At 41.4% G+C, this 20,770-nt stretch overlaps 2 protein-coding genes across 2 annotated transcripts in view; one reads left to right on the top strand and one right to left on the bottom strand.

Annotated features, from left to right (window-relative positions):
• The window catches only part of mpp4a (MAGUK p55 scaffold protein 4a), a gene marked incomplete at its 3' end in the record, with an annotated part of 28,868 nt that extends 21,410 nt beyond the window's left edge, over window positions 1-7,458 (bottom strand). Inside the window, exons 1-3 of the mRNA XM_080478150.1 lie at window positions 7,321-7,458; window positions 2,764-2,830; window positions 1,258-1,379 (exon numbers count right to left, since the gene is read on the bottom strand). Of these exons, the coding sequence (XP_080334276.1) occupies window positions 1,258-1,379; window positions 2,764-2,785 (144 nt within the window). The 5' untranslated portion in view covers window positions 2,786-2,830; window positions 7,321-7,458. The remainder of the gene's footprint in view (window positions 1-1,257; window positions 1,380-2,763; window positions 2,831-7,320) is intronic.
• An 8,833-nt stretch (window positions 7,459-16,291) lies between these two features.
• LOC308118643 (putative olfactory receptor 13C6) lies at window positions 16,292-19,173 on the top strand (the record flags this gene model as incomplete). Its single annotated transcript, XM_080478151.1, has 3 exons — window positions 16,292-16,724; window positions 17,043-17,167; window positions 19,144-19,173. The coding sequence occupies 3 exons, from the start codon at window positions 16,292-16,294 to the stop codon at window positions 19,171-19,173; spliced, it is 588 nt and encodes a 195-aa protein (XP_080334277.1).
• Window positions 19,174-20,770: the final 1,597 nt, after the last annotated feature.

The following is a 20,770-nucleotide window of genomic DNA, read 5'->3' on the forward strand; positions in this document are numbered from 1 at the left end:
ACAAGAGAAGGATAAACCGGGCCCCAGGCCCCAGGCCCCGACCCAAGCTGCCAAGCTGAGATTGGCCGGAGCAGGGCCCCCGGGCCGAGTTGGGACCGGGAGCCACTGCCACTCCCAACCCGGCAGGGCAGAGATGGCCCCAGCCGCCACGCCAAGAAAGTTGAATTGAATTGAACAGAACAGACGAAGTGCCCCCTTGTGGTGAAGAGAAGATAATCGGACCAAGAATCCTGGACTGGAGCTGGAGACCGGGATTGGCCCAGAAGATGCAGGATGTGACGGAGTACAGTGCGTGACACGCTTAGTCTGTGAGGAGAGAATGCCCCTCCAGGATAAAAACAATTGTCGAATGTCGAGACGGCCCTTTCTCAAAAGCCTTATGCTTAGAAAAGGCCTGATCGGTACTTGTAATAAATGATTGTGTAAACTTCGACCAATACAGATCCATTTATTAGTTTACCGCAGATTGGAACATCCAGAAGTAAGGAGAAAATCTTACAGCCCCTTCTGTCAGAAATCAAGCATCAACACTCATCTCCATTCACTCCTTCCTGCCTGTACTCCCCTCTTCACCTCTTTTGTACCCTGTCCATTGTGCTGGACAGTTACAGATGAGATCTATTCAGTCAACATTTATTTGTATAGTGCTTGTTACAGCACAGTTGTGCCGGCCATGGCCGTGTTCTGTGTTCCTGTCTGGCTGGCTGTTTGTGGTCTTTCACAGGTGCTGGGCTCAGGCGGGTTTCATTGCTGCTCCGCAAGGCCCTCTGCTGTCTGCTCTGCTGATCTGCCATTCGTTTACCTTCCTGGCTGCTGGGAAGCTCTACCTCTGTATGCTGGGAGGCTCCACCTCTCTTTGTGATTGCTGACTGGCTACACCTGTGAGGAAGTCTATAAAAGCAGGTTTCTCTCACCCGGACAGCCCAGATCCTGCCAGTTTCTGCTTGGTTTGGTTATTTTGTTTTACACACACGGCTTTCATTGCACCCAACATGTCCACCTCATACTGATTATTGATTTAACACTGCATACTTTTTGTTGTCGTAATGATTTGTTATAATTTCAAATAAAATCATTGTTTAAACCTTGAGCTTTCTGTGCAATCCATCAATTCACTTGATCCAGATTAGCATCGTGGGGCACAGTAAGCACAGAAAGGTCAATGATTTAATAGAAAATCATAAATAAAGCAACAATCCCCTCATGACCATGGTCATGGTGTGTTTGTTGTAGTGCACGAGTCTTGAGTTAGATCACCTTCAGCAGGGCGTGCAGCCACGGTGCATTGAGTAGTTCATGCAGAACCCGACCGCCACTCATGTTTCTGCTGATTACTTGACCAACGTCCTCCACCATGCTGGATAGCACCTCATTGATGCCTGGACACACAAACACAAACAAACCTGTTGTAATTGGTCGATCGTTCAGGGAAGGAAGAATAGGAAAAGTAAGAAATTGAAGCATAGAGTTCTATGGATACGAATATTAAGTTCTTACATACAACGTGTATCGAGGTATACTTGGGTGTATTACCCTGATTTAGGACACTCAGACATATGGACGGGGCAAACTGGGGCATCGAGCTACCAACTTTGTGATTCAAAGTACGCTGCAGTCGCCCCAGATGGGCACTGGTGTTATTTATGGCCTCGAAAAGTACCTTTGTTCTCCATCCTCTTGAAGCCTTCATACTCTAAATATGATGATGATGAGCTTAGTGACTCCATCTGAAGTTAAACCTTAAAACCCCAATGTAACCAGCCCTCTAATGTGACTCTCTTCACCTCTTCTATTCATGTGACACGAATATCAATATTTGAGAAGATATCTGTTGAGTCAACATCAGATGAATTGCATGCATGTGCATCTCTGCAAGTTTCTTTTTATTCCTCTCTGGTGATCGCTTTACCTCAAAGCTATCATATCTTTGGATTGTCTGTCCAGAACACCAGCCTACACTTTGAAAGAAATCACCAGTCTTAAAAATAGACCATTCAGATTTTTTTGTCAAAACTCAACCTAAGCCCAATACTAGTTTGTCTTTTTAAGGCTCTCATTATATTCATTTGTAAACATTGTCTTAGGAAGCTTTACTAAAATCAAGACGTTTCGGCTTCTCCTAAAAGACACCCTTTTATTATTATCATGACCTGTCGTTACAGGTCTGTTATTCATTTTACAGTTTGTATCTAAAATTACGCTATGATGATTTTGATATTTGATGATTTACTTGGTTGGCAATACAGTCGTGTTATGATTTTGTTTGAATTACTTTTAATAGCCAGTGTTGACCTGTTTGGTTTGATATGTAACATCAATGTTTTTTTTCATAATTACTGTACTATTCTCGGTTGTTTCTGTCAGAGCATCTGGTTTTTAATGGGTTCGACAAGTTTGAGTTCGAGGCAGAATGTCTGTGCAGCTTTAAATGATTCCATAAACAATATAAAATGTACCACAACAAGTTGAAGGAAGCAGCGTGTGGAGGCCTCACTGTACTGAAACATGTCATATTACACTGGTGGATCACAATATCCCAGGAGACTGAGCATCGTCTACAATGTCATTGCTAACGTTTAAGGCCGAAAGTGTGTCCTGAGCAGAAGGTAAAAGAAAAGAGGCATGTTTGGGATGGACGGGATTAGGATGAGAGAGAAGCCCTGATTCCTACAGAGAGATTAATACTGTCAGAATTAGGGGTTTAGACCAGATTAAATTCAGATAAAAGCTCTGGTGTGGAGTTTGAGATTGAAACTGTCTCACCTTCCTCCAGAGTCTGTCTCATCGTGATTATCTGGAGTCACACGAGAAAGAGAGAAGGTTTATTCCACTGAAAATGGAAGAAGAGAAGAAGAAAGTGACAACTTGACAACTTATAACATCCAATAAGATATTTATAATGCAAAACTTTCTGAAACCTGTTTTCACTTGAAACATTGTATTCTGAGTCTTAGGCTCCATGTTAGCGTCTGATAGAAATGACAATAAAGACAGTGAGAAATCATATTTTGGGATTTTTACAAATCTTAAATTTCTCTACTTTAGCTTCCTGATGCTAGTGCCATGCATATGGCTAACCTTCTCATTCTAATAAACAAATAAGATGCTAGTATTGTGGACACTTCAGTACATCCTCAGAGAATTTGTTAGTGTTTAATCATTTTGTAGGTTTTGGAAATTTGCCAGATTCTCGTGTTTCTGTGTTTGGAAAAGTGAGGCCCCGTTTACACGACAATGTTTCAAGTGAAAACACATTGTTTTTGTGTTTGTACCCGGCAACATTTTGAAAACGATGTTACATGAAAATGACAGAAAAAGTGAATACGATGCAGTTTTCATGTTGGGCCAGTAGTGGGTGCTGATTGGTTTTGACTGAACCCACACACACACATGCAGCAGAGAACAATACACTTTACACATTAAAAATGGGAGAGCATGGACATTGTAGTGGACAGACACCAAGTTGGATTGTTATTATGGTGACTGTCAAAATAAAACAACCAAGTTCCAGCAGAATATGGACTGGCAGTCATGACACGACGGAGGAAATGATTGCTCTCGTTGACCATCTACTGAGCAAGTGCAGGAGAACCAATTACTAGTTCGGGGTGACCGTGGCTCAGTGGTAGTGAGTTGTCCAATAACCAAAAGTTGGCGGTTCGAATCCCACTCTATCCAAGTCATTGTCGGCGTGTCCCTGGGCAAGGCACTTTGCCCACATTGCCTGATATGATCGGGCATGAATGTTGGTGATGGTCAGAGCCAGGGCCGCTGCTCCTGGTGTTAATGAATAATGATTTCTGTGTTCACTTTAAATCACCTCGGAAAAGGAGCTACATAAATCCAAGCCATTTTTATTATTACTAAGCCCATGCATATTATTATTATTATAACTATGCCCATGTGCCGTAGCAGCATTTCAGAAAAGTTTCCTGAGTAGGAACATTTTGAAAAGTTGTATTTTCAGTGGCTCTGAGCACTGTCATCGTGTAAACGTACACCCAAAACGCAACAAGAGTTTTCAGTTTCAACTTGGAAAAGTTTCCGTGTAAATGGCAGAAGTGAACCTGGAAGACCTGTGTCATTTAAAAAGTTTTTGTTAATCTTAAAATTAAAAAACTATTCACAAAAGCTGCTAGTTCAATGTAACAGCCCTCCTACCCTCCAACTATGACACACGTGTTCTCCCATCACAATGTTCAGGTTAATAATCATACCCTGCAATACAAGACAAAAGAAGTTCATTCATTAAGATAAAGACACACATCCATGAACTATATCTTAACAGAACCACCAACAGGAAGTGGCTCAGGCGTCATGTGAACACCTTACCCAGTGACTCAGTAATCTGCGTGACCTGATCACTTGACTGTCTTTCAGGTCTAATTGAAGCTCTTCCTTGACAGTGTGAGAGGAAGCGGAAGCTGATAAGAGGCTAAAGACCTCAACTTAGCAGCAAGATGCTGTAAGAGGAAGTGTGGAATAACTTTCAAGGAACCAACAAATCTTTACCTCCAATCTCACTGTTTTGATGCTTTATGAGGAATTTATCACTCTTTGATGACGTTACTGTGAGTGAGACGCTGAAATCAGAATAAACAAAGAAAACAGCTGCAATTCGTGGAAAGTTGTGATTCTCATATAAAGTACCTAATTGTCTGTTTAGTATTCTTTGTACATGAAAATGCAAATCACGTGTAAAACACCATTTTCCTGAAGGTCCCTTGGTCTTTTATACACAGAGAAAGCCGCAGTGTTTTGTTAAAGGCTTGTTAAGAAAAGTCTGTTATGTCCGAAGTACATAAAAACATTGACAAAGGCTTCACAGTGAGAACTTCACCACTTCTACTCAGGTCTGGGTAATTGACTTTAGACTTTGGACTTTGCTTTATTAATCCCTTAGGATGACTCCGTCAGGGAAATTTGAGTTCCAGCAGCTTAATAGAAGAAGAGCAGCACACAGAGGAGAACAAAGATGAGTTACAGAAAAAGGTAATTCACCTTAACTTAACTAAATATAGAAGTGGCAAAAAGAATCAGATTCCTAGCAAAATATAGCACAAAAAATATAAAATAAAATAATATAAACTCTTAACTAACCTTAACTTAGCTCGATATACAAATGGCAAAAAGAGTAATTAAAACTCCTTCCAAAATTTAGTACAGAAAATAATATAAACTCTTAACTAACCTTAACTTAACTAAATATAGAAATGGCAAAAAGAGTAAGACTCCTAACAGAATCTAGGAGTGAAAGTGGCCGAAGGTTAAACTGCTCTGTGGTTACAGACAGAATTATTAACCAGTATGATCATTTGCAGTGAATAGACAATTAGATATTGGGATGAAGCAGTGTCTCTCTGGACATGCTCCTCTGGTTGTTGATGACGGTGTGCAGAGGGTGTCTGGTATTGTCCAGAATGTCCAGCAGTAGTTGACTGTCTGTTTACAAGACTGAAAATCTTCGTTGTCTTTTTGAAAACAGCTCCCAAGATGGCAATTTTTGTACTTCGGCGCCGTCTCTGTGGAAACGGACGGTAAACACAACTTTTCTGAAGTGCTGCTACAGTGCATGCGCACCACAGTCGTAGTAAACAGTTCTTCTGCACATGCTCAGTAGATGGACAATAAATACATTTGCCTCCAGAGTGTCATGACTCCGAGTCCATGTTCTCAAAGGACTTGGTAGTTTTACAGTAAAAACAAATGTCCATGTATTCATAATTTTTTGTTTTAGCCTTTATTCAGCCGGGAGAACCACATTGATATTAATAATCTTTTTTAAAAGTTTGTCCTGAGGAGCTCGGGGGGTCGAGGGTCTTGCTCAGGGACCCCCCTTTTGGACTGTGGGAGAAACCAGAGAACCCAGAGGAAACGCACACGCAGACGGGGAGAACATGCAAACTCCACACAAGAAGGTCATGTCACACACGACCTTCTTGCTGTGAGGCCAGAGCGCTAACCACTGAGCCACCGTGCGGCCTAATGTTAACATGAACGTTAATGTTTACAACATATTGTCCTGGTTTCCGTGGAAACAGACATCATTTTCAGAACATTGCAGTGAAAACACAAAACTTTTCTGAAACAAAATCGCAATTTTTTTTTTATTTTTAATTGAAACGTTGACGTGTAAACAGGGCCTGAGTTGAATGGTAGAGCGGTCCCAACTGATAGACTCTATTCTATTCTATTCTATTCTATTCTAACCTAATCAATAGAAGTAATGGATACAAAATTTCATAAACTGAAAGTCATATTTTGAACAGGCTTTAAAATCTAATTACTAAATGTAATTACATATAGGTGAAGTCAAACAATGATATTTTCAACTGTCAAACAACTACTGTGAAAAAATACATTAGAAATACATTCCTGATTTAACTGCGATCAACACACTGAGAGCATGACAGCTGGTTTCAGGATCTATTGCTCTTCTTTATTTTATTTATGTGCTTCATAATGAATTGACAGACGCCCCAAAAACATAGTAGATTCTACACATACCAACACAATTCATAGATGTGTGCCAGTGTGGACACACACACACACACACACACACACACACACACACACACACACACACACACACACACACACACACACACACACACACACACACACACACACACACACACACACACACACACACACGCACACACGTGAATGCATCAAAAAGAAATGAGAATATGTTTATTGCTAAATATTCATATTTCAAAATATATGTCTTCATCATCCTTATTTCCTTATCGTCTGTGCAATGTGGAGCTTATCTTTTCTTAATGCAATGGAAAAGTCTCATTTGACCAATAAATACTGAAACTAAATTGTAATTATTATTTTTATATATATACTGTATATATATTTATAACACTTTATATTCCTGATGCCTTTTGCTTATGACATATTTGAAAATATTTGATAGTTTTCTATTCTTTTTAAAATTGAAACCCAGATTTATCAAAAGCACAATTTTAAAATGACTTGAAACCTTTTAGCTTATATGTTATATGTATATATGTGTATGACGGTATACCTAAGAAAGCAATTACATTTCAAATGATATTTTCAGATACATGTAAATACCACATATCCATATAGGCAAATAAAGCCATAAAAACCATTGTAGTTATGTATAGAATCAAATGGGGATCTGTGCGTCATCTCTTCATCCCTTCAGTTATTATTGCTGTACCTAAACCACCTCTCCCTCTGGAAATCAGTGGTTTGAAGGTCCCGTGAAACCAGGTTCAGGTCTCGCGTTGTACACAAGCAGATTCAGCCAGGGATAGTCTGAACTGTTAAATCAGAGTGTCTTACCTCTTATTGCTCCTCCTGCTGTGGTCCAGCTCCCTCAGCAGGAATGTTTCACAGTCTGATCTCTGGTCTGAAATGAATGGCTTCACAACTGGTCACTGACATGGATCGTGAGTTTACTAGCAAACCGAAACTGACACTAATCCTCTTTAGCCCGACCTAATCCGCCATCCACCTACCTCGCTCCTTCTCTCTTCATTCCTCCTCCTCTTCATTTTCTTTTGTTTTCTTTTTTAAATCTGTTATTCTTTCACCCTCTACTCACTCAGCCCGCCATGTGTCCTCTGGTCCATGTCCCCTTCTCTGGTACTCACTGGATCTGGCTCCCTCACTCACTTTAAGCACTTCGACAGATCACAAAGCTTCTTAACCCTTTGCTGCTTTTAGCCACAGAAGCACCAAACAAACACCCACATTCCTGCTTGTGTCCTTGTGAGGACACAAGCAGGATGATGTGACGGCGTTTGAGTGGTCCACCCTTACAAACATCCTCACACTAAGACCTAAAGCCAGACCCTGGTCCTGACAGATACAGATCAAGCAGGTCAGACATGCTCAGCAGCAGCAGGCAACACAAAGTTAAGATGGAAGCGCAAAATAACAGCGGCAGTGACACATTAAATCCCACTGCAACATCTGGGTATTCAGGAGGCCTGCTGCTTCCAGCTCTGTGTGTGTGTGTGTGTGTGTGTGTGTGTGTGTGTGTGTGTGTGTGTGTGTGTGTGTGTGTGTGTGTGTGTGTGTGCGTGCGTGTGTGTGTGTGTTTTGTGAGGGGGGGTTATCACAGGGGAATGTTCACTGGGTCAGCCCCCTCAGAGATTAACACTGATCCTTCAGAAAAAAGGAGGGAGAGGACAGAACCACAAATAGACACAAGAAAACATGGCTTCCACTTTGTTTTTTCAACCAAAAGCAGCACCTCCGAAAATTAAAAAAAAACAACAGTATTGCGTGTTCGCTAAAGCTGCCGTCCCACCGCAGTACATGCCGGAGCAGAGTGGGAGGGTATGGTATGGTACTATAAGGCAAAGCGCACCCAGGCCCAACTCTGTCGCACGGTCCCACCACAGAAAGTACGGTTAAAATGTAGGCGGGGTTGTGAACGATGCAGGTATGCGTTGGGTGAAGAACACGGAAGAGGCCTGCAGTGGATGGCCGTCTGAGTAAAAGCCTTGAGCCTCCTTTCTCTATGACACAGCTTGAATTTCTCCTTGTGAACAGCAGCATCCAGCTCCTGTTGAATCTCCTCCTCTTTACTGAGAGGAGCGTCTGCACCTCGTGGGAAGACCGCGGTGCCGAAATTTCAATAAACCCAGTTAAGAAAACAAACAGTGAGCGCAAAGCGGCGTACAGTATGTGAACAACAACAGGAGGGTTTACTGCCGATAAAATATTTAAGTATTATTGGCAAGTCGAGAGTGACGATTGTCACTACCAATCAGCAGACGGCTGCGTTGTCACTCCTCCTCACAGACCCTTCCTCAGTGCTCGGTACCCCAACGGGGGGGTGACGAAAAATCGAACCGGTGGTCAAAGATTTTTCCGTACCATCCACGTTTTCAGTGGGACCACATGAAAACCCGTCCCGGCAAAAACAGCGCAGTGCAGCTATACAGACGTCAGTGTGCAGGTGGACAAAATGTCTCCAGTGTCATAGCCCCCTGAGCACCGGTTCCCCCCCGGGCTGGGTCTTGAGTCTGCTGCTGGTGATACTGATGACCCACGACCATGCAAAAAATCAGCCCTGGCCTTTTTGGCCAAGACCGGCCCACAACCTTATCGGTTGACTAAATCAAGCAGTAATTTCTGAGGGCAGGGGAGGACTAAAATAGTCATGGGCCCCTACACTGTTCTTTTCTCTGCACCCCCCCATGTGACCCCACCTCAACCTTTTATAGTATTGTGGCGAGCGATGCAAAAGAAGCATTCAAGAGATTAAGCTGGTCTTTATGCCAGCTGTGAGCAGCATAGGCTTTTATTTTGACTCTCAAAAACAACAGGAACACCATGGCAGGAGGACACGGCACATAAAACATTCTTCACTCCTGGTTGCCCACTTATAACTAATAAACTAAACTAAACTAGATGAACTAATTAACTCCATGAACTAAGGAACAAAAACACAACACAACACAACACAACACAACACAACACAACACAACCATACCAACATTACAAACCTAATATCAACCCCAATAATGACATCTAAAACACGACGAACAGAAACTCCGATAATGCATTGGCGGTATCAGCTTCGTGACCGCTACAGCATCTTCACAACTGCAGCAGTCCAAAATCATTATATAGGCAGGCACACACGCATGTAAATTTGCATTTTTGTAACACTGAAGACTGAATGCTGTAAATACTGTGAATATTATTATGCATTTTTGTCCCTTCTGAGTCTCCCGTGCTATGCCACTATCCTAACTATCTATAACTTTGTTGTTGTGGCATAAAAAATGAGCTGTTCTCCATAATGAATCTTCTGAATTTTACAATTTCATCCTGAAAGTCTTCCTCTAGATCAGAGACATAAATTTTTACCATCGTAAACCAGGCGACCTCCACCAGCCGTACTATTACTAAAAAGTTGAAAGAACCTCTTAACAGCCTATATGTGATATAGTTTCTTTATTATTTTCTGTAACAATGACTTCTGATTTACACCGTTTACTGGGTGTTTAGTGGTCTGGTGTCACTTTAGCTTGGAAGTTTCAAACTTTGATTTGTCAGTTTTTCACTCCAGAAGATGAATTCAACTCTAATTCTGTTCAGTGTGTCTATAAAGCCATATTTTATGGAAAAATAGAAAGACATTTTTACAACTAACTCAGTGGTTTGGTGGCTGGAATGGAGCTTTTTGTGGGCCAGTTTTGGTCCACGGGCCTTATGTTTGACACCCCTGCTTTAAACTTAAAATCAGGGCTCCCTAGTTGGGAATCACTGCTGTTGATCACCTGGATTTTTCTTCTGGAGATCAGCTGATCCTGAACGAAGATCTTATATGGAGAAGCATGTAGTGTTGAAAACCCACATCTGAAGCAGTGGAGGGGTTGATGGAGGAGGTTCATCATGACTAACTCCTGGTTCACTGGAGGCAACATGGCGGTGTGTGGCCCAGCTCGGTGTCTCAAACGTCACTCCAGAGACCAGGTAAGGCTCGAGGGTCGTTATATTATATTATCAGTCTCACTAGTAACTTCACTGGGGCTGGAGCTAGCCGGCTACACTGACATGAGCTAAAGTGAAACATCTGGCCAACAGAGAGGAGGTGAAACATCTCGCCTACAGAGAAGAGGCGAAACATCTGGCCTACAGAGAAGAGGCGAAACATCTGGCCTACAGAGAGGAGGTGAAACATCTCGCCTACGGAGAAGAGGTGAAACATCTGGTCTACAGAGAAGCGGTGAAACATCTGGCCTACAGAGAGGAGGTGAAACATCTGGCCTACAGAGAAGAGGTGAAACATCTGGCCTACAGAGAGGAGGTGAAACATCTGGCTTACAGAGAAGAGGCGAAACATCTGGCCTACAGAGAGGAGGTGAAACATCTGGCCTACAGAGAAGAGGTGAAACATCTGGCTTACAGAGAAGAGGCGAAACATCTGGCCTACAGAGAAGAGGTGAAACATCTGGCCTACAGAGAGGAGGTGAAACATCTGGCTTACAGAGAGGAGGTGAAACATCTGGCCTACAGAGAAGAGGCGAAACATCTGGCCTACAGAGAGGAGGTGAAACATCTGGCTTACAGAGAAGAGGCGAAACATCTGGCCTACAGAGAAGAGGTGAAACATCTGGCTTACAGAGAGGAGTTTTACAGGAGGGGGCTTTTCCACCAGAAAGAACCAGGTGCTAGTTCGGAGCCATGGCCAGACTTAGTCCCAGTTCTTTGTCTTTCCACTGCCAAAGCCCCGGCCTATCAGGGGCTAAATGGGTGCTTAGCTGGCCCCACATTGTTGCTGGATCAGAGCGGGGCCAGAGCGGGGCCAGAGCGGGGCCAGAGCGGGGCCAGAGCGGGGCCAGAGCGGGGCCTGACACGCCATCAGCTGGGGGCCGAGTTATCGCTGGAATTATCGCTTCCTACAAGGCTGAAGAGATTCTTACCTGGCTTTCTGAAATTCACAGCGAACACGGAGCCCCGGAGTGGTTATAGAGAAAACAATAAATGCACGGGAATGAGATAATAAGTCGCTCCCTCAAGTTAATAATACGAGGGAACGAGACAATTTAATCCGCGATCGCAGAGCCGGTGGCTCTCAAGGTGCCGAGCTCCGGCGCTGTTCTGTCGGCTGCGTCGGATATATAATTTAGAAGTATTTTTCCATTGTCGTTTTTTTAACGCATTTCATCATAACATGAATGTAACTAACTTCACTTTCATGTCTTGTGTCGCGTTATGACCGCAGGCTGAGGTCTGGATGAGGCTGCGTTGCTCTCCGCTACGAGACGCCCCACTATTATTTTCTAACCCACAAAGTCTTTATAATGAAGCGATACTTTTGGTTCATCAGCAACTAAAAAACAAACTACATAGTACTGTAAGTGACAGCTTGGATTTTTTTGCCATATAAAGTGCCTTTTGATGGCTCTTCATGTGAAAGAGAACTTTAATCAGAGTGTTTATGTAGGTTGCCATTGGAAATGGCTGTAGAACAGCGTTCTATCATTCTTCACCTCCATTCCTCCATGTTGGAGCTTTTGATTCAGGCACGTCCAGAAATAAAGTGGAAGGAGCAGAAATTCACAATGTAATGCCGAAATGTTGAAAAATAAGCCCCAAGCTCATTCACGCATTGTTTTTTTTCTCTCTGTGGCCACTCCAGGGCTTCGTACTAAAGCAAGATGGACGTGAAAAAACACCAATAGAGCGACAAGGAGACGCAATGTTTTCTGGCTCTTTGGTCTGCATCCGAGGTTCAGGCCAAACTAGATGGAGCGACCCGGACCAAACCTCTGTTACAGTCCGTCTCCCACCTGTATGCATTGATAAAATCAGGGACGTACAACATTTTGGAGTGACCCAATAACGTGGTTCTCACTTGGCTCCATTAAAAATGGAAAAACAATCGGTTCTTTGGCCGTGCTCATTTAAGAACCGGCCCTGGCACCGGCCCTAAACTAGCACCTGGTTCTTTTTGGTGGGAAAGCCCAACATCTGACTTTCTCGAATATATTGGTACAGAATATTTTATATAAGATAATGTGATTTACTGAAATTAAAAAAGTATATGCGTTTGTATATATAGTATTTTACTCTTTTCTTCTTTATATTATGTCCTGAAAAGTAACTTTTTTTTGGTTGCTTAACTTTGCAGATCTATATTTGCCAAATGATTATTGCTCCTATTGTTCTTGTGAAAGTAGACTGGCTGAATGTGTTTCCTTGTGTCAACATTGTGTTTAATTGCTCTCAGTGGACTAAAAGCATCGTGAGCTGTTGACCATGTTCATCACTTGTTTCGGTAAGTCAGGCAGCTAATTAACGTGAAAATCTCTCGTGTCCAGAGCCAAAGGTATGTGGAGAGTTTGCCATGATCAGTTTGACAGATAATGGAGATCTCTGGAGTATCGCTCACACTGGCTACTGGGTCATAATTAGTGTTTGTACAGTATGTGGAGCCAGACCGCTCACCTGAGGCCTGGCCTCTTTATTTACCAGTGTGCTTGGGACACATGGGAGGTCACAGCAAAGGACACTAATGATACTAATGATTATGACGTAACAGGAGCGATCGGCTCATTTATGTGTCTCAAGATCACAAAGTAAGCTCGAGGGGCATGTTGGTATTATCAAAACAGGTTGCATCAGATTGATCACAATTTGTTTTTACTTTGAATTGGGGGAAAAAAGCAACAACAACAAAAAAAAGGCAAATAACTTAACGAAGGACAAACATTCCTGACTTGAAAATGTTTCCTTTTAATATTATGAATATTATCATGATTATTATTTATTACTAAACACACACACACACACACACACACACACACACACACACACACACACACACACACACACACACACACACACACACACACACACACACACACACACACAAAATATTTTATTAACAAAGATGTATACAAAATAAATGCAAAATAAAATTTAACTTCAGGGGCCACATACAGTCCAGTTTTTGCTGGACCGATAAAATATTGCCATAATAACCTTTAAAGTTATACTGAAAGTGTTTCTTTGTTGTGGCAGACAGTGCACATGATTAAATTGACTATAATTTTCAGCATCAGACAATTATAGTACTGAAAATGACTATCTCTGTTGAGGACTATCAACATAAAGTCAATATTCATGAAACATTCTTGTGCAAAATACAGTGAATTGTAAATTTAAAAAGAATCTCCTATAAATCCTATATGAGCACCTTACTTGGTGGTTTGGAGCTTTGTGGTTTTGGCCCACATTTGACTCCCCTGGTGTTTTAAAGTGAAAGTGAAGCTTAAGCTTAAGTCATAGCACAACACTGAGCTGAGGGGAGACTGCAATTAATCACATCTCAAAATCAAGGGGGTAAGCCGCTTTCGAGGTTCTGCCGCTTGTCAGCGGTAGAACACCTGGGCCCCGCTACCCCGGGGGTGCGGCGGGCTTCGCTGCCGGGGTGGGGGGGGGACAAACCACACACGCACACACACACACACACACACACACACACACACACACACACACACACACACACACACACACACACACACACACACACACACACACACACACACACTTCCACTCCTCATGAAAGGTGCTTCTGAAGTTGCTTGTTCTCTGTCATCATTTGCTCAAACTTTAAAAATCATGTTCCTCTTTTGTTGTTGCCTCTTTGTTAATTCATGTTCCTGCTTCACGTTACTGTCTAGATAGAGCTGCTCAGGCTGGTTAATCTAAGAAATCATGTTACTGTCTAGATAGAGCTGCTCAGGATGGTTAATCTAAGAAATCATGTTACTGTCTAGATAGAGCTGCTCAGGATGGTTTAATCTCATAACAGTTGTAAAGTATTTGGATCAGTGTGATAACTGCAAATAATATATGTAGCACAACAAGGGTATTGTATGTTTTTTGGAATATAAATGACAAATGAAACATGAACTTTTGCCTGTGAATCACTGAGCACTGTGGAAATTACATAGATTTTTAAATGTTGACTAATGAAGAGAGCGGATGACTGAAATTAAACTATTTCATTCAAACAATCTGTCCGGTGTGTTTAGACCTTCAGTAGGTTAGAGAATCCACCTCTGACAGTTTACCCCAAAAGCTATATTTCCTAAATCAAAATGATTAATCATTAATTTGATCAGACTTGATAAAAAATACAATGAAGTTTAGTTCAAACTGGAAACTTACAGGAAGTAATGGCATTCATTTAAGGAAGAAGCCAAGAAGAAAGAGGAGAGGAGAAACAGTGATTTATGTCTTCAAATGTAGATTGTAAAAGTACAAACATGTACAAACATGTGACTCGTTTGTTGACGGTTAAAGAGAAATGCTCATACACGTATAGCACCAAATAGCAGTCAATGTGTAAACTGGAAGTTGAATAGTAAATTGAAGCAACACAATTGGGTTTGTGCTGCTTGTATGGCACCAAGGTTCAGTTTGCCTCGTTCATCTCCGCATTGCTTAGTTTGATGTTTTGTTCTGTTAAGGCAAAAATGTATATATGAGGAAACCTCAGTTTAAGCTTTCCCTTTTGCCACACAAAAGTCAATGCAAAATGCAGACAAACTCTGTATGAACTTTTGAGACACAAACTCAGCATAGAACTTACGGAACTAACGGCACTAACACCTACTGCATAGTCTAGGCCTGTGTTCCAAGAAGTACTGGCGTATATCCTGTTTCACCTATATCAGCAAGATTAAATAAAGATGCAAGTTTGCAAATCTTACTGCAAAAGGGGAATTTTACCCACTGACCCCCATTAATCTCACTGGTTGACTGTTGTCGCCTACACTGATTCAGGACAGGTCCAAATATTCTGTGTCTGTGCAGTTCTGCGCACCCTCATGGAGACAGTTCTGTTCTCTGTGTGACTTGTGTCTAGAAGCTTCGAATAAAAACCTTAGAAAAGTAACAGTTGACAAGAAACCGTTATTCTGGGACCATTTCTGCCATTACAGTTCACAAGCCAACAGATTTTTTGAGTTTTTGGAAAAAAGAAAGTATCATCTACTCAGATATTTTCTGACAGCGTGCACGTGGCCAATAGCCAGGACCTTAGAAAACACGTATCAAGCTCAAAAGTAAAGCCAAGCTTGAATGAAGATTTCCAACAGCAGCCATTAATAGTTATATTGCGGTTTGCCATTCTCATGCTGAGTTTCAGGTTTGAGCTGATGCAGCAATTATCATCAATCTCAAACCACTTTTCACATGGCCTATTTTCCAGCTGTTAATTAACATTGTGCACATCCTTATTATATTAGTTTTACCTAAAACATTCAGTTCCAAGGACTAATTTGCTTTCATATTCAATTTCATCTTTTTTTTTTGTAGAAGCAAATTTGTCTGAGCAACGCTAAAGTATTTATTGTGTTAAAAAAAGGGGCTGCTACTTTCATGCATTTCTATATATTAGCTGGAACCTCCTCCATCACCTCACTGACCTCACTGACCTCTATAACCTCACTGACACACACACACACACACACACACACACACACACACACACACACACACACACACACACACACACACACACACACACACACACACACACACACACACACACACACACACACTCACACACACACATACAGTGTGTCCATGACCTTTGCTGATTGCTGAAGCCCAGGAGAGTGACGGTTGGCCTCATATAAGCGCCTCACTGAAGCATTGCTGGTGGAGGGACTAGCTCAGACTTCTTCCTGTCAGGTAACAGTTAACCTACATATAAAAGGTACACTTATGCTGGCGTTTGTTTCTTTAATCTGCATTTTTCAAAACGAACACCTTCATGGGAGAAGAACTAAATGAAACTCATATAGTTCTTGAAGGGTTTATAGGAGTGACCAAGTACAGATATCTTTATTTTGTGATGCTGTTTACTATATATATTGTGATTCTCTGCAGTAATTGTATTATTGTGGGTCTCATTGTGATTCACAAAAACCTTCATGAACCGATGTTCGTTTTTATTGCGAGCTTGTTGATGAATTCTGTTCTGTACACTACCGTGGTTTATCCGAAGCTTCTGATTGATGTTTTATCCAACAAGCAGATCATATCCTACTCAGCGTGTCTCTTTCAGTGGTTTGCATTTTACTCTCTTGGTGCTGCTGAAATATTTTTGTTGGCCGCCATGTCTTATGACAGGTATGTGTCCATATCAAACCCCCTGAGATATCCAGTGATCATGGGGAAAACAACCATCTGGGTCATCCTAGTCTGTTCTTTTCTCGTCCCTGTAATTCTAATATCAGTGCCGACTGCTATGAATGCCAACACAAAGCTGTGTCACTTCACATTACCAGAACTATTTTGTCAGAGCACGGTTTACAGTCTTTACTGTGTCAAAGCTGTGATTTCAAACGTTTATGGCATGATTGTTTTTGTGAATATGGCAATTTCCATGCTGGGCTTCATTTTGTTTACGTACATCAGGATATTTGTGATTGTATATCGAAGTGGTCCATCAGTGCGGGCAAAAGCAGCGCAGACCTGCTTTCCACATCTCATAGTTTTGATCAACACCTCCTGTTTGTCAGCTTTTGGAGTTCTTCTAAACCGAATGGAAAGCAACTTTCCAACAACTGTGCGTCTTGTCATGACGTTGCTGAATGTTATTTTTCATCCTCTTTTAAATCCAATCATCTACGGGCTGAAAATACAAGTAATTAATAATCATTTTAAGAGGTTGTTCAGTCTCAGTGAAATAATCCATTGTGGTAACATGTTGACCTGTTTCACTGTGATTGTTTCCTGCCATAATAAACCAAAGGTGTGATCTCTCAATGGAAGTTACATTTATTGTGACTAAATGTGTTTGCTTCTTGCAAATCAGCAGTCACACATATACTCATGTATAAGTTTTTATTACTTGGTGGGGTCACATGACAAAGCAGAGAGGTTTGAGAATGTAACGACTTGGGAATTCCTGTAAAACCTTGTGAGTAGCAGGAACACACACACACACACACACACACACACACACACACACACACACACACACACACACACACACACACACACACACACACACACACACACACACACACACACACACACACACACACACACACACACAGAGACACACACACACACACACACATGAGAAAAACACTCCAACAATTACATTTTTAAACAGAATCACCAGAAACAAGTATTTACAATCTGATTCAGGTGCATTTTTTGCAATAAATATGACAAATGAACCATGAACTTTTCCATGTGAATTTTCTGAGCACTGTGTTGGAAATGACATCGATTTCTAAATGTTCCCTAATGAATGAGAGCGGATGACTGAACTGAAACTATTTCATTCAAACCATCTGTCAGGTGTGTTTAGACCTTCAATAGATCAGAGAATCCACCTCTGACACTTTGCCCCAAAAGATCAAAGGAAGACATTATCTAAACTTCCAGGCTGGTTAATCTAAGAAATCATGTTACTGTCTAGATAGAGCTGCTCAGGCTGGTTAATCTAAGAAATCATCTTACTGTCTAGATAGAGCTGCTCAGGCTGGTTAATCTAAGAAATCATGTTACTGTCTAGATAGAGCTGCTCAGGATGGTTTAATCTCATAACAGTTGTAAAGTATTTGGATCAGTGTGATAACTGCAAATAATATATGTAGCACAACAAGGGTATTGTATGTTTTTTGGAATATAAATGACAAATGAAACATGAACTTTTGCCTGTGAATCACTGAGCACTGTGGAAATTACATAGATTTTTAAATGTTGACTAATGAAGAGAGCGGATGACTGAAATTAAACTATTTCATTCAAACAATCTGTCCGGTGTGTTTAGACCTTCAGTAGGTTAGAGAATCCACCTCTGACAGTTTACCCCAAAAGCTATATTTCCTAAATCAAAATGATTAATCATTAATTTGATCAGACTTGATAAAAAATACAATGAAGTTTAGTTCAAACTGGAAACTTACAGGAAGTAATGGCATTCATTTAAGGAAGAAGCCAAGAAGAAAGAGGAGAGGAGAAACAGTGATTTATGTCTTCAAATGTAGATTGTAAAAGTACAAACATGTACAAACATGTGACTCGTTTGTTGACGGTTAAAGAGAAATGCTCATACACGTATAGCACCAAATAGCAGTCAATGTGTAAACTGGAAGTTGAATAGTAAATTGAAGCAACACAATTGGGTTTGTGCTGCTTGTATGGCACCAAGGTTCAGTTTGCCTCGTTCATCTCCGCATTGCTTAGTTTGATGTTTTGTTCTGTTAAGGCAAAAATATATATATGAGGAAACCTCAGTTTAAGCTTTCCCTTTTGCCACACAAAAGTCAATGCAAAATGCAGACAAACTCTGTATGAACTTTTGAGACACAAACTCAGCATAGAACTTACGAAACTAACGGCACTAACACCTACTGCATAGTCTAGGCCTGTGTTCCAAGAAGTACTGGCGTATATCCTGTTTCACCTATATCAGCAAGATTAAATAAAGATGCAAGTTTGCAAATCTTACTGCAAAAGGGGAATTTTACCCACTGACCCCCATTAATCTCACTGGTTGACTGTTGTCGCCTACACTGATTCAGGACAGGTCCAAATATTCTGTGTCTGTGCAGTTCTGCGCACCCTCATGGAGACAGTTCTGTTCTCTGTGTGACTTGTGTCTAGAAGCTTCGAATAAAAACCTTAGAAAAGTAACAGTTGACAAGAAACCGTTATTCTGGGACCATTTCTGCCATTACAGTTCACAAGCCAACAGATTTTTTGAGTTTTTGGAAAAAAGAAAGTATCATCTACTCAGATATTTTCTGACAGCGTGCACGTGGCCAATAGCCAGGACCTTAGAAAACACGTATCAAGCTCAAAAGTAAAGCCAAGCTTGACGAAGTAGTTTTCTCTGGCCCCCTCCCAAACCTCATCAGTGACGAGATGTTTAGCCGCACGTCATCTTTTAACCGCTGGCTGTCAGGGTGGTGTCCCAGTAACTCGGTAGGCTTCATTAATAATTGGAAGTCCTTCTGGGGCAAGCCTGGTCTCATCAGGAGGGACGGCATCCATCCCACGTTGGATGGAGCGTACCTCTTATCTAGAAACATAGTTAAAAGCTTAGCTCCTCCATCCTGACGCACCAGAGTGGGGACCAGGCAACAGAGTCGCAGTCCTACACGCCTCTCTGAGTTTCCCTCTGGGCAGTCACCAACCATAGCTAACTTAGTTAAACATCCCATAGAGACTGTGTCTATCCCTCGGACCACCACAAGTATAAAACTATCTAAACCTAGGAAAATAACTTCTAATGACTACAAAAACTTAATCCGTATCAAGTGTGAAACTAGACAAAATCAAGACAAAAAAATTAAATGTGGTTTCCTAAACATTAGATCTTTATCATCCAAAGCTCTTCTAGTCAATGATCTGATAACCGAACACAACATTGATCTCTTTGGATTAACAGAAACCTGCCTACGTAAAGATGAGTATGTTAGTCTAAATGAAGCCTCCCCTCCAAGTCATATTAACACTCAAATAGCTCGTGAAAGTGGTCGAGGAGGGGGCGTGGCAGCCATCTTTAACTCTCAGTTACTAATTAACATGAACCCAAAACCCAACTTTAGTTCTTTTGAGAGTCTGAGCATGACCATGCGACACCCGTCAAATAAAATAGTAAATTCTGTAGAATTTGTAATCATTTATCGTCCTCCTGGACCTTATTCAACTTTTCTAACTGAATTCTCTGAATTTTTGTCAGATCTAGCCCTGACTAAAGATAAGGTTATCATGGTAGGAGACTTCAATGTTCATGTTGACGTAGAAAATGATAGTTTCAGTGCCAGCTTTAAATCTACACTTGACTCTCTAGGTTTCTCTCAGGTAGTAGACGGGCCTACCCATAAACATCTAAACACCTTAGACCTTATTCTAACTTATGGTTTGAATATAGAGCATCTGACCATCTCTCCTCACAATGATTTCCTGTCAGATCACTTCTTAATAACCTTTGACTTTGTTCTAAATAGTTATAAACCTCCGGCTAAAGCCGTGTTAACCAGGTCTCTCTCTGATAACATAGTAACTAAATTCAAGGAAAGAATTCCCTCTGCTATAGAATCAGTAGTGGATCTTCCTGACCCGTATACTGTTGCTAGCTCAGACATTGAATACCTAACAAACAGTCTGACAGATATGCTAAAAACAACGCTAGACGACATAGCTCCTCAAAAAATGAAAATGAAAAAACAGGAAAAGTCATCCCCATGGTTTAACTCATCAACCCGCGAGCTTAAACAACGCTCCC

This window comes from Lipophrys pholis (assembly GCF_963383615.2).
Source record: "Lipophrys pholis genome assembly, chromosome: 13".
NCBI lineage: Eukaryota > Metazoa > Chordata > Actinopteri > Blenniiformes > Blenniidae > Lipophrys > Lipophrys pholis.